General features: G+C 45.3%; 1 protein-coding gene across 1 annotated transcript in view; it reads right to left on the reverse strand.

Annotated features, from left to right (window-relative positions):
- Nucleotides 1–289: 289 nt before the first annotated feature.
- LOC139372529 (cyclin-dependent kinase 15-like) overlaps nucleotides 290–13,975 on the reverse strand; it is a 32,893-nt gene continuing 19,207 nt past the window's right edge. The window contains exons 5-13 of the mRNA XM_071112265.1: nucleotides 13,277–13,356; nucleotides 12,920–13,077; nucleotides 12,589–12,712; nucleotides 9,715–9,835; nucleotides 8,653–8,746; nucleotides 8,272–8,335; nucleotides 4,410–4,458; nucleotides 3,077–3,219; nucleotides 290–1,333 (exon numbers count right to left, since the gene is read on the reverse strand). Of these exons, the coding sequence (XP_070968366.1) occupies nucleotides 1,218–1,333; nucleotides 3,077–3,219; nucleotides 4,410–4,458; nucleotides 8,272–8,335; nucleotides 8,653–8,746; nucleotides 9,715–9,835; nucleotides 12,589–12,712; nucleotides 12,920–13,077; nucleotides 13,277–13,356 (949 nt within the window). The 3' untranslated portion in view covers nucleotides 290–1,217. The remainder of the gene's footprint in view (nucleotides 1,334–3,076; nucleotides 3,220–4,409; nucleotides 4,459–8,271; nucleotides 8,336–8,652; nucleotides 8,747–9,714; nucleotides 9,836–12,588; nucleotides 12,713–12,919; nucleotides 13,078–13,276; nucleotides 13,357–13,975) is intronic.

The raw sequence follows: 13,975 nt of genomic DNA on the forward strand, positions 1-13,975 counted from the left end.
AGAGATTTGACTAACTGACTTGTTGGAAAGGTGGCGTCCTATGACGGTGCCACGTTGAAAGTCACCGAGCTCTTCAGTGAGGCCATTCTGCTGCCAATGTTTGTTTTTGGAGATTGCATGGCTTTGTGCTCGATTTTAGACGCCTGAAATAGCCAAATTCACTCATTTGAAGGGGTGTCCGTGTACTTTTGTATAGATAGTGTAGCGTGTTTGAGAAGACAACAAATTACATATGATATGTAGACCTGCAGGCATATCTACATGTATACATCAGAAAATAACACACACATATCATTACTGCAACATTTATTGACTCACACACTCCTTCACTCATTCTCACGAAACACACACGCACACACACACATTTTAAAGGCAAAGCTGCACCCAAGTGTAGGACAATTGAAGAGTGGACATCACAAGATTGCCGAAAAATACATAGCGTGGGGTGTTGAGGAGGAAGTTTCACGGTACAATACGACTTGCGTTACAGTGTACACACAACCGTCACAGTCGTTCTGTTGCAGGGATACCCACCCACATGCTGTGCAAAAGAACAATCATGGTTCACAAGGACCTGATTAATATAAGAGGTCTATAATATCCGCATGTTTTGTCAGTACATAATAAAACGCTCATCTGCAAAACAAACCCATAGTCATCATTGAATCTCAGTGTAGATTTAGGAGGAGGCAGAGAGAGCATAGTGAGTCCAGGGAGACGCTCTGAGAAGGAGAAGGAGAGGGAGGACGCAGGAGGAGGTGGTTCCGCAGAAGGAAGATGTTAAGGAGTTCTGAGCTTCCTGTCAGTTCTCTTAGACATTGCCTAGCTTTCCGTTGCCACCAACAACAGACACCGGGTCTCAGATAGAGAGTATATACAGTGCATACAGTACTTCTGACATCATCTAATATGTGATATACCAGGTACCATTCAAAACCTCCCTCTTCTCTCCTGTCTTCTTACAACATGGGAACTGTGACTGAGGAATGCTGGGTGGAGTCAAGAGCAGAGGTTGGTGGAGGACGCTGGTGGTGTAGTTAAGTGTTGTGTGTGTGTGAGACGCCTCATGCCTCTCCATCTTGATCAGATGGGGGTCTAGCCTGCAGGCAGGGCTAGGAGCCTGGGGTTAGGGGCCTGGGGCTAGGGGCCTGGGGCTATGGGCCTGGGGTTAGGGGCTAGGGGTCAGGGGTCAAGCCCAGTGGTTTAGGGGTCCATTATCACCAGCACTTAGCCAAGGGCACCAGCTGGGACGGTCTGATCCTTAGACTGGGACTGAAGATATCCTTCACCTCTGTCTCCAGCCTCACTCCGGGGACCTTGAAGACTGATACAGCTAGAGAGAGAGGGGGGGGGGGGGGGGGGTACAGAGAGAGACAGATACAGAGGGGGAGAGAGAGAGAGCGAAAGAGAGCGAGAGAGAGAGCGAGAGTCAGGCAACTCTTAAGGCTTCACATCATTATAAAGTCAGGTGAAAAAGTTCCTCAGCCAGCTCACTAACAGTAACCAAAAGATAAACATCTCCCACACTAACTCCCGGAGAAGCCTTATAGGGCAGTTGGTCTGACAGATACCGATCATGGCAGCTCAGACAGCTTAGAGCCTAAAACGCCACCACGCCCTCCTTCCAGACTTACTGGCTACTCGCTGGGACGCGATCAAAGGGGCCTCTCATAGGCACCTGGTGTTGGGTGTGGTCGTGTACAGTCCAGCTAGAGCCCCATCCCTAACTACAATGACTTCTCTTCTCAACACTTGATGCTGCTCGCCTCTGTTCCAGTTATATTGTGATACATTGTGTGAAAGTAGAAGGGCTACTCATTACTACTGGTCTGTTTCTAAGCCTTCTCCCTTCTGCCCTGCCAAGACCTTGGCATCATTAAAATAAGTTTGTTCTTCCTGGAGAGAACCTTCTCTCCCCACGCTCTTTCACTTCTTAGTTGCTCTCTCTCGCTCTCTTTCTCTCAGTTGCTCTCTCTCGCTCCCTATTCTCCTCTGTGCATTGATGTCTCTCCCCTACTGTCTATTCTCCCTGTCTGGGATGCCATGCAGAGTAGTAGTAGTAATGATGGCTCATTCTCGAAAGAGCAGAGTGTGTGTGTGTGTTTAACTACACTTGTAGGGATAGTAAACAAACAAAACATTTATCAACTGGGGAAATTTTGTTGGTGGCAGGTCAAATGTGTTCAGTTTTGGGTTAGGGTTAGGAGCTAGGGTTAGGTTTATGGTTAAGGTTAGGTTTTTGGGTTAGGGTAAGGGTACGGGTTTGGGGTTAAGAAAAATAGGATTTTGAATGGGACTGAATTGTATGTCCCCACAAGGTTAGATGCGCAAGACTGTGTGTGTGTGTACGCTCCCGCGCATGCATCTGCCAACATGTGTGTGTAGGACACATTCAGCTGGAAGGCTACTGCTTGACCATATCAGACACTATCCCCTGAGGCTTTATTCCTGTCTAATACATTCCTACATTTTCACTAATATCTATCCTAGTACTCCCTGTACTCTTCCTCTGTTCACTGAATATTATTTCTACGGCCTGGAAAAACACATCTATGTTCAAACCGAACCAGGCAGACTGTCAGCGGGATAGACAGACAGGTGGAGAGAGACTTCAAATGCAACTCTGCTTACTTATACATCCACTTTCCTGATGTATATCTATTTAGCCACCCGAGAGCTGTGGAGACAGTCTGATCTCTTCAAAGGAGCCATCTGTGCTCACAGTAGGAAGCTTGTGTCTTTAATCATGCGTCGGATGGGTAGACTGTTTAAGTGACAAACTGCACTGGAGTTTAGTGCAACGGAGTGTCAATCTCTCTCCCCGGCAGGGAGAAACAGAGAATGTTGATGGGGGGTGTCAGAGGAGGGAAATACTGTATATGAATACGCACGCACACGTACAAACACATGCTTAGTCTCCCACATGTGTATACTACACACACACACACACACACACACACACCACATTATGCATCACTTGACTGTCATTGCTGTGACAAAATAACACAAATTCATTTTGCATAGATAGATTGATATGTTATGTGTTTCATTGATGTGGAGTGACACACACACTCACTGTCTCGTAGCTGCATGATGGGGGGCGGTAGCGTGTTGAAATAGGGGTGCTGCAGTGCATCCTGGGCCGAGATGCGGTCTCGTGGGATGGTGATCAGAATCTTCTGGGCCAGGTCCTCTGTCTTACAGGGCAACTTGGACAGTCTGAGGGGGAGGCAGAGGGGACTGACTATAAGAGATACAAACACACACACTGACGGACAACCCCCAATAGATACACGTACTTTATGTAAATTATTTGACATCCACAGCCATTAGACATATAACAACAACCCAGCCACACTTCACTTCTCAGTCATTTGAATTAATTCAAGTAAATTTACCCTACTGGCGTGCATAGCTCTGTACCCCCCCCCCCCCCCGCTTTGTGTGCCTCCTTGCTGTCCTACCGAAGCAACTTTTATTTCACAATGTAATTATCTGCTATTTCTGTGTGTGTTTTTCTGACAGTGTCCATGTATTTGGAGAAAAGAGCGTTTGGTCCCAACAGGGGGTCTAGTTAATTAAATCCATGGCTAGAACAAGAGAGAGAGGGGGAGATGGGTGGGGGAGAGGGGGGAGGAGATGGGCGGGGGAGAGACCGACTCCCATTCATCAGTCTTGAAAAGACCTGCATTAAAAATCACACCATAACTCCCCTGAGTCTCGCTCAAACTCTCTCTCTCTCTCTCCCTTCCTCACTGTCTCTCATTTAAATTCATTAGATCCATATTCCTAGTAATGTGTTTTCCTATTTCAGAGTGATTTTTTTTCAGACAAGACTGCATTAGTGTGCTACAGACTGTTGAGTGGGTCTCATATTTGTTATGACAGCGAGTCAGAGACTACTCCAGACATCCTCTCTCTCCCATAACCCGACTGTGTGTGTGTGCACGTGTGTGTGTGTGCGTGTGTGTGTGTCTGGCCCCCCCTGTGGGCTGATACAGGAGCAGAGCTGTGTTGGGTCAGATGTCACCATGATGGTAGGAAGGGGGAGGAAGGCGGGAGGAGGGGAGGAGACACGCCTGGCCAGACAAAGAATCTCCTGTTACCACAGGGCTAACTGCCCACCTCTGCTGCCCCCCCCCCCCCCCCTAGCCAGAGGCAATGGAATGGGCAAACACACACGGCCGTCCAAAACGGGGTAGTTCCGTACCCTAGACTATGTACACATGTGTCCAAACTCTACCTCTACAGTCACTTATATGCTGGAACGGAATACTATTTGTATCAAATGTTCACATTTGCAGGTTGCTGAGATACATTAGACGAACCTGCACGAAATAAACAGATCTGCAAGACATACTAAAACACATAGTACTGACAGAACACTGAGCAAACTGATTTCACCGTACCTTTTCCAAACATTCCTGAATTGCTGGGGCTCACATGGTTGAAACCACTCTGTAGGAAGAGGAGAGCAGCACGAGCAGGTTAGTTAGGAAATGTTTGGCCTGCAACTATGGCTGCAAAGGCATGCACGATGGAACAGGGAGGTGGTCAGCCCACAGGACACAACAACAACAACAAAGAATATCTGTGTAAACTTCCAGTAAAGTAGGCCTTGTTCTCTTTGATGATTAATGCTACAGCTAGGGTATCCTGGCGGCGAGACTAAGTGAAACATGCTTTGGCATTACTGATCGCAATTTGTGGTTTCTGGGCCCTGGCGTAGAGTTTTAATGAGAGTGTTTTAACGGTTGATTAGCCGGTGCTTTGGACAGCCCCGATGCTCCATGATGAATTAATAGTGAACCGTGGAGATTGAACTGTTTGAAATAAAAACACTTAAAAAAAATATTTTTAAAATGTATACGCTCAGTCTCTCCTGCAGGGTGCAACGGAGCATAAACAAACATACATCTTAGGCAAGCATTCTCTATAGTATAGGCTAGCTATCGCTTTCCCCTGGCCAGTCAGGTCACTGAAGGAATATTTCCCCAATATTTTCCCTCTTCCCTTCTTGGCCTCTCCCTGTTCTGTGCTGGCCACCCGCTCTGCCCTGCTGAAAGCCGCCCAGGCCTTTATCTATTAGTCCATTCAGCTCCCACATCTGGAGAGGCCCAGTGGTGCCAGCAGCAGTCAGGGGGCCAGGTAGGGAGCTAGCCAGGAGGGAGAGAGGGGGAGAGGGGGGATGGGGAGAGGAGAAGATACCTAGGGTCATGCCCACACAAGGACAACCAACATGGGTGTCCTAAAACACCACAGTAACATGCATGTGCACACGCCTGCACTCGCTCTCACCCCCCCCCTGTCAGACACAGAGGTTCTAAGTCCAGCCATTCTTCATGCCCATACTGCGCCCCCCACCCCCACACAGACAGGGCAGAGAAAGCTGTCTGGCTCACCCTCCTGCCTGTGTGTGTGTGTGTGTGTGTGTGTGTGTGTGTGTGTGTGTGTGTACCAGAGCATGTGAGCGGAGTTGAGCGGTTGAAAGTCCCGCTCATCTCTGGAGTTGATGCTTGCACACTGTTCCCGGCGCTCCATGTGCTTCCATACTGCTTAGCTAAAAACCACTCCGGGCTCACAGGGGAAATCAAACTGCCAAATTTGCTCCATTCATTCAAATCCCAATTTAACCAACACCCATCTATTTTCGTGCCTACCTGGAACTACCAATTGGTTTTTAAGTATTGAAACCAAACCATATGGATTTGAATGAAAACTATTTTGAATAAACATGAAAAGGTGAATGTAAGAATGTCATATAAACACTCTAAATAGGTCAGGAGACAGACAGGAAGCGTAAGAAGGAACGGAAATGAAAGACTTAGGCTATATTATTTCAATTATTTCAAAGCTATAGCATACAAAGAAATACATTGTGAAGCGTTTGTGAGTGCGACACAATAGGCTGGTAGGGACACAAAGGGCTCAGTATTTCAACCACATTTCATTGTATTAAACCATTATAATCTATATATTGTGCACATAGGCTGCGACTTACTTAGAATGAAATACAAATTCAACAAAAAAATGAAAGCATTTAAATAATTCATTTTTCAGAAACAGGAGTGATGGTACCTGGAGAGCCGGTCAGCAGCAGACAATAATATCCTCCCCACACTTGCAGAACAGTTGTGGATATTAAACACCCTTTTGGTCCTTCTTGCCAGGTTGGGCAGAGACGCTGAGTTGTGTTTTGTTTTTCTATAGGTAGGCCTAAAGTTTTTTTAGGCAAAATAACTAAATGAAAACGGAAGCTCCTTGAACGTGGGAATATGCCAGGCCCATTGGGCCAAAATCAATTATGGCCTATTGTATAGATAATAGAACGAAAATGAACAAAACGTTTAAGTTTATAAATGCTTTGCCACGATGACACACTTAGTTATCTACCCACCTATTTCATTTCTTTTAGCAGGTGCACATAGCAAGCTTTTGGGATATGTCTTTTCAGATTCCACAAGGATTCTTTAGTTGTGGACACTAAATCATCGCACTTGCTCTTCATCCTCATCTTTGTACGTCACCTTGATTTAGCACCTGTGTGTTTTATCAGTGTCTTTATGAACATATTTAGGGAACTCCATGACAGTAGCTAAAGCAAAGGGCTATAGCGGCACACACGCAGACTACAAATGCATGCTGGGACGGGCATGCCCTGAGCTCGTGAAGTGAGCACTACCGAAGCAAAATTGGAGCGGGCGAGAAGACCGACGCTCCAGCCTTTAAAAATCTCGCTCTTATGCTCCAGTCAAATTGGGCACGCTCTGCTCCTCGCTCCGCTCCACTCACATACTTTAGTGTGCGCAAGCATCTGCCTGTCTTGTCTATCTTCTCATCTCCCAGCCTCACCGCTCTGTTTGCTTTACACATATTTTATACAGAACGTTCTCTCTTTTTGACTTCCAGACCTTTCTACTAGCCCATCTTCTCTCAGCATCTCGTCGCCCCCAACCAATGTCCGAGCCCTTATTGAACTGAATGGGGCAGCGCAGACAGGACCCACTGTGTAGTTTGGAGATTCATCTATGCATTTATTCAGCATTTATGAATCTTATGTTTATTTATTCATGTTTGCTGAGGAACTTTAAGACTTTTAACAGTCTGAGGTTTTGAATTCCTATGGGTCTTGTAGGGGAGGAATTAGCAGAGACAAAGAGTAGCCCATATTTTCTGCAGCGCAGCACACACACACACAGTCTTGTATAACTAACCTTGTGGAGACACACAATTCAGTCCTTCAAAATGCTATTTTCCCTAACCCCTAACCCTAACCCCAAAACCTAATCTTAACCCCAAAATGTAATCTTCACCATAACCCTAGCTTCTGACCCTAACACTAATTCCAACCTTAACCCTAAAACCCAAAGGAATAGCATTTTAACTTGTGGGGACTAACAAAATGTCCCCAGTTGGACAAATGTTTGTTTGTTTACTATTCTTGTATAGTTGACTTACTATTCTTGTATAGTGTAATATAGTATAGTTAAACACACACACACAGTCAGCTGTGAAACATGTCACCCTCGAACTCCCTTTGTAGCCCATTACTGGAAGAGTGGGAAGACAGGCTGACTCAAATTCAACTCAGCATGAGGTTTAAATCTCAGGGTTGGATGGAAGAGTATAAAAGACTGACAAGTACACACACCTGGGTATGGTGTCATTGAGCGTGGTTTACAAGGTGAAAGTGAGAGATCAGCATAGGCGAGTCAGAGGAGTAGAGCTCTGTCCAAAACCACACCGTCTGGAGGTCCATTTGAAGGTCTTTCTCGTTCCTGACATCATTCTCTCTCAGACCAAAGAGTTAACTCCCACACATAGCCTTCACACGGACTCCTCTCGCAGGTGTGTTTGTCGGCCACACGCCATGCATCTCAACTCTCTTAAACCACAGTGCATTAGAAAGAGCTGAAATACTCTCTTCCCACAGCCGTCTTAAATGCCACGAGTCTGGAAAGCAAAAGTAGTACCATGGACAAATAGACCCACAGTCCCATGCAACCCCAACAAAAATGTATCTCGTTGACTTCTTCTACCCCCTAGTGGTTAGGGATGAGCCACACAGCAAACCATGAGTCTCGTCTGCTGTGGTTTATGTCGAGCTTTATTAAGTGTGTAGATTACCCAGACTAATCCCAAACTAATCCCTCCCTGACCTTTCTCTGACCCAATGGGAATGACTGTATTTTCTCAGCAGCACATAGATTGAATTAATGTAATGGTCATGAGGGAGGAAGAGGAGGATGAAAGGGACGAAGAGGTTCTGACCTGGTCTGAAGTTGGGCAGCTCGTTCACTCCTGGCCACGTCTCCTCAGTCGGGACCCCTACGACCTGGAGACAGACAGAAAGGGTCCAGAGTGAGCCGTCAACCGCCATCTCTACTAGTTTTTATGGATCTACACTCTTAGTAAAAAGGCTTCCAAAGGGGTTCTTCGTCTGTCCCCATAGGAAAACACTTTTGGGTTCCAGGTAGAACCTTTTTGGGGTTCCACGAAGAACCCGCTGTAGAACGGTTCTACCTGGAACCAAAAATGGTTCTCCAAAGGGAACAGCCAAAGAACCCGTTAAGCATCTAGATAGCACTTTTTTTTCTAAGAGTGGAGAGAGGATGATACCATTGAAAAGAGTGAAAGGGGGATCCTACTCACAGTCCATACGTTCTGCAGCTGCTCAAAGACGTCTGCCACCCCTGGAAAGGCTGGCGTCCCCTGGAGCATCTCAATGAAGATGCATCCAGCTCCCCTGGAAGACAACACAGGTTGGAGGGAGTCATTTAATAATCAGTGAAAAGACAGAGAAGGACGGGACATCTTTCTTCAGTACTTCAAAATCGGCACAATTAAGTGTCCTTGGTAAAATATGAAAACCTTCCGAAATATACAGCACGAAAGCAAATACCTAGGTTATGCCCAACCCATTTGATTATTGCTGTTAAAATACTAACCCTTTTGGTACATTTCTCTTCGTATTCAAAGACCTTAAACAACATGTGGTCCCAATCTTTTCTATTTGGAAAGGTCACATAGAAACCTGCCCAGATATCATTAACAGTAATGCACAGGATGGTTTATACCAACGCTTATGCTATTCATTAGTACAAAATTATTTTAACTCTGGGGGGAAATAATATTTTGCTTAGGAGAGCAACTCTAAACGTTTGTTTTTCAGTATGGCACCAAAACATCGTTAGACGAAGGCCAAGAGGTTAAACTCTTCTGAACACGCAACATTCTCTGAGCCAACCTGAGGTAACTCACTCTGCAGGAGAGTACTGGTGGCAACACTAGTGGCAGCTACTCTTAAACCACCACTGATGCCGCGTTCAAAACAACTGAGAACTAGGAAATCTCCCACTTCAGTGCGTTCAAGGTAACTGGGAACTCTGAAAAAGAAAAACGCTCCGACTAGGAAAAATGACGTCATGATTTGACCTAGTTTCCCCCCCCAGAGTTCCCAGTTGTCTTGAAAGAACCATGATACAGTGGTCTAAGTAGTTATGCAGTCTCTAGAACAGTATGGACACGATCCAGTGGTATTCTGGTGTTGATCTGGTTCAATAATGGTGGGTTCAGATCTGGCTGTCCAGTGGGAAAAAGCTGATTGAAATGACGTTATTGCAACCTTGCCTGCAGGGTGGTTGTTTATGGAGGATGTTCAGACCCTGTCCAAATATGGGATATTGTATGTCCAAATATGTCCAGTCCACTCACCAGATGTCCAGAGCAGTGGAGTAATCAGTGGAACCCAGGAGGACATCAGGAGGTCGGTACCACAGAGTCACCACCTCAGACGAATAGGTCTGGCACGGGATGGACTTGGACCGGGCCAGCCCTAGTGGACACAGACGGAACCATATAGTTATAACATGAATACAATACCACATATAACACACATATCATATCAAATTTTATTTGTCACATACACATGGCTAGCAGATGTTCATGTGAGTGTGGCGAAAAGCTTGTGCTTCTGGTTCCGACAGTGCAGTAATATCTAACAAGTAATCTAACAATTCCCCAACAACTATCTAATACACACAAATCTAAAGGGGTGAATGAGAATATGTACATGAAAGTATATGGATGAGCGATGGCTGAGCGGCATAGGCAAGGTGCAGTAGATGGTATAAAACACAGTATATACAGTCGAAGTCGGAAGTTTGCATACACCTTAGCCAAATACATTTAAACTCAGTTTTTCACAATTCCTGACATTTAATCCAAGTAAAAATTCCCTGTCTTAGGTCAGTTAGGATCACCACTTTATTTTAAGAATGTGAAATGTCAGAATAATAGCAGAGAGAATGATTTATTCAGCTTTATTTCTTTCACCACATTCCCAGTGCGTCAGAAGTTTACATACACTCAATTAGTATTTGGTAGCATTGCCTTTAAATGGTTTAACTTGGGTCAAATGTTTTGGGTAGCCTTCCACAAGCTTCCCACAATAAGTTGGGTGCATTTTGGCCCATTCCTCCTGACAGAGCTGGTGTAACTGAGTCAGGTTTGTAGGCCTCCTTGCTCGCACATGCTTTTTCAGTTCTGCCCACACATTTTCTATAGGATTGAGGTCAGGGCTTTGTGATGGCCACTCCAATACCTTGACTTTGTTGTCCTTAAGCCATTTTGCCACAACTTTGGAAGTATGCTTGGGGTAATAGTCCATTTGGAAGACCCATTTGCAACCAAGCTTCAACTTCCTGACTGATGTTTTGAGATGTTGCTTCAATATATCCACAGAATTTTCTTTCCTCATGGTGGCATATATTTTGTGAAGTGCACTAGTCCCTCCTGCAGCAAAGCACCCCCACAACATGATGCTGCCACCCCCATGCTTCACGGTTGGGATGGTGTTTTTTGGCTTGCAAGCATCCCCCTTTTTCCTCCAAACATAACGATGGTCATTATGGCCAAACAGTTCTATTTTTGTTTCATCAGACCAGAGGACATTTCTTTGTCCCCATGTGCAGTTGCAAACCGCAGTCTGGCTTTTTTATGGCGATTTGGAGCAGTGGCTTCTTCCTTGCTGAGAGGCCTTTCAGGTTATGTCGATATAGGACTCAGTTTTACTGTGGATATAGATACTTTGTACCTGTTTCCGCCAGCATCTTCACAAGATCCAAGGTCCTTTGTTCTGGGATTGATTTGCACTTTTTGCACCAAAGTACGTTCATCTCTAGGAGACAGAACTCCTTCCTGAGCGGTATGATGGCTGCGTGGTCCCATGGTGTTTATACTTGCGTACTATTGTTTGTACAGATGAATGTGGTACCTTCAGGCGTTTGGAAATTGCTCCCATGGATGAACCAGACCTGTGGAGGTCTACAATTTTTTTTCTGAGGTCTTGGCTGATTTCTTTTTGATTTTCCCATGATGTCAAGCAAAGGCACTGAGTTTGAAGGTAGACCTTGAAATTCATCCACAGGTACACCTCCAATTGACTCAAATGATGTCAATTAGCCCATCAAAAGCATCTAAAGCCATGACATCATTGTCTGGAATTTTCCAAGCTGTTTAAAGGCACAGTCAACTTAGTGTATGTAAACTTCTGACCCACTGGAATTGTGATACAGTGAATGATAAGTGAAATAATCTGTCTGTAAACAATTGTTGGAAAAATGACTTGTGTCATACACAAAGTAGATGTCCTAACCGACTTGCCAAAACTATAGTTGGATAACAAGAAATTTGTGGAGTGGTTGAAAAACTAGTTTTAATGACGCCAACCTAAGTGTATGTAAACTTCAACTGTACATATTATATGTGTAATGTAAGATTTGTAAACCTTATTAAAGTGGCATTATTTAGAGTGGCATTGTATAAAGTGACTAGTGATCAATTTATTAAAGTGGCCAGTGATTGGGTCTCAATGTAGGCAGCAGCCTCACTGAGTTAGTGATTTTGCTGTTTAGCAGTCTGATGGCCTTGAGATAGAAGTTGTAAGATGAAGTTATAATACCACCTATATACATGACCAAATAACACATTATAAAGAGAGAGTTATACCATAGGCTTCTACAGAGAATAGACAATGAACAAGCCAGAACTTAAGAGGCTGTGGAGGGGTTGGCTTGGGTTAGGATTGTGGTTGAGGCTAAGGTTAGGTTTGAACCGGGATGTGGATATGAAGCTTGGGTTAGGATTGTGGTTGAGGCTAAGGTTAGGTTTGAACCGGGATGTGGATACGAAGCTAGGGTTAGGGTTGTGGTTGAGGCTAAGGTTAGGTTTGAACCGGGATGTGGATATGAAGCTAGGGTTAGGGTTGTGGTTGAGGCTAGGGTTAGGTTTGAACCGGGATGTGGATATGAAGCTAGGGTTAGGGTTGTGGTGGAGGCTAGGGTTAGGTTTGAACCGGGATGTGGATATGAAGCTAGGGTTAGGGTTGTGGTGGAGGCTAGGGTTAGGGTTGAACCTGGATGTGGACATGAACCTAGGGCTAGGGTAGAACCGGGATGTGGACATGAAGCTTGGGTTAAGGTTGTGGTGGAGGGTTAGTGTTGAGTCGGGGTGTGGACATGAAACTAGGATTAGGGTTGAGGTTAGGGTTGAACCAGAATGTGGACATGAAGCTAGGGTTTGGTTTACCGAAGTCGGCCAGTTTGAGCTCCCCCAGGTAGCTGATGAGCAGGTTCTGGGGTTTGAGGTCCCGATGCAGGATCCTCCGACCGTGGATGTAGGACAGACCCCGCAGTAGCTGGAACATGAAGATCTGATGGACACACAGACAGACAGACAGACAGACAGACAGACAGACAGACAGACAGACAGACAGACAGACAGACAGACAGACATGCAGGAAGAGTATGGTCAATGGTGAACAATTAAAACAACTGAAAGAGCAGAGGACAGATTTTCGGGTGAGAGGGAAAAGGTATGGTATTTGTTGAGGTTCTGTTGATCAAAATATTGAACTTACCCTGACATTGTAAGAATGCAGGCCCCCTGGGTGCTGTGTCATATACTCAGCCAAGTCTGTTTGTACGTACTCAAAGACAAATGTGAGTGCCTCTTTGGTGTGGATGATATCATGGAGCAGGACAATGTTGGCGTGTTTCAGGCCTTTCAGGAGGGAGGCTGGACAGAGACACAGAGCGAATACTAATTCACCTTGCTCACAGTGGAAATGGAATTCGATAAGCACCTGCAATTCTCCTTAACATGCTAAAGCTAACATGACTTGACTTCAGTTCATTTCCTGGGTGGTTGCTCTGAGACGTCGAAGTATCAATCCTGTTTCGCATGTACAGCATGTGCCTCCTGGAAAAGCTCTCACCCTCTCGGATGGCAGTGAATGGTACGCCTTCTTCCGTCTTCATACGGATCACCTTCAAGGCCACCAGGTGCCCGTTTATCCTGAGGGCAGAGTAGAGGAGAGTAACAGAGAAGGTGAACATCCCACGGCTCAGTTATGGTAAGAGAGGATACAGGCAAATACAGTAATCTATTATCATTTATAACGGAAAGATACAATTCAGGACCTCATTAAATGTCAAGAAAAACACAATCGAACCTCGCCCTCCATTTCTGCATTGCTGCCAACCAATCAAATCACATCTCCTACCTGACCGAAAAAAACCCTTATCTTAGTGCAGCTGTGGCTTTTGGCAGCTCTCTGCCAGCTCTTCTGAAGTCTGACTTGATGAGTTAATAAAGCTCTCTGCCTGGTCTTCTGAAGTCTGACTTGATGAGTTAATAAAGCTCTCTGCCAGCTCTTCTGAAGTCTGACTTGATGAGTTAATAAAGCTCTCTGCCTGGTCTTCTGGAGTCTGACTTGATGAGTTAATAAAGCTCTCTGCCTGGTCTTCTGGAGTCTGACTTGATGAGTTAATACAGCTCTCTGCCAGCTCTTCTGAAGTCTGACTTGATGAGTTAATAAAGCTCTCTGCCTGGTCTTCTGGAGTCTGACTTGATGAGTTAATAAAGCTCTCTGCCTGGTCTTCTGGAGTCTGACTTGATGAGTTAATAAAGCTCT

Source organism: Oncorhynchus clarkii, chromosome 18 (assembly GCF_045791955.1).
Source record: "Oncorhynchus clarkii lewisi isolate Uvic-CL-2024 chromosome 18, UVic_Ocla_1.0, whole genome shotgun sequence".
Lineage (NCBI taxonomy): Eukaryota > Metazoa > Chordata > Actinopteri > Salmoniformes > Salmonidae > Oncorhynchus > Oncorhynchus clarkii.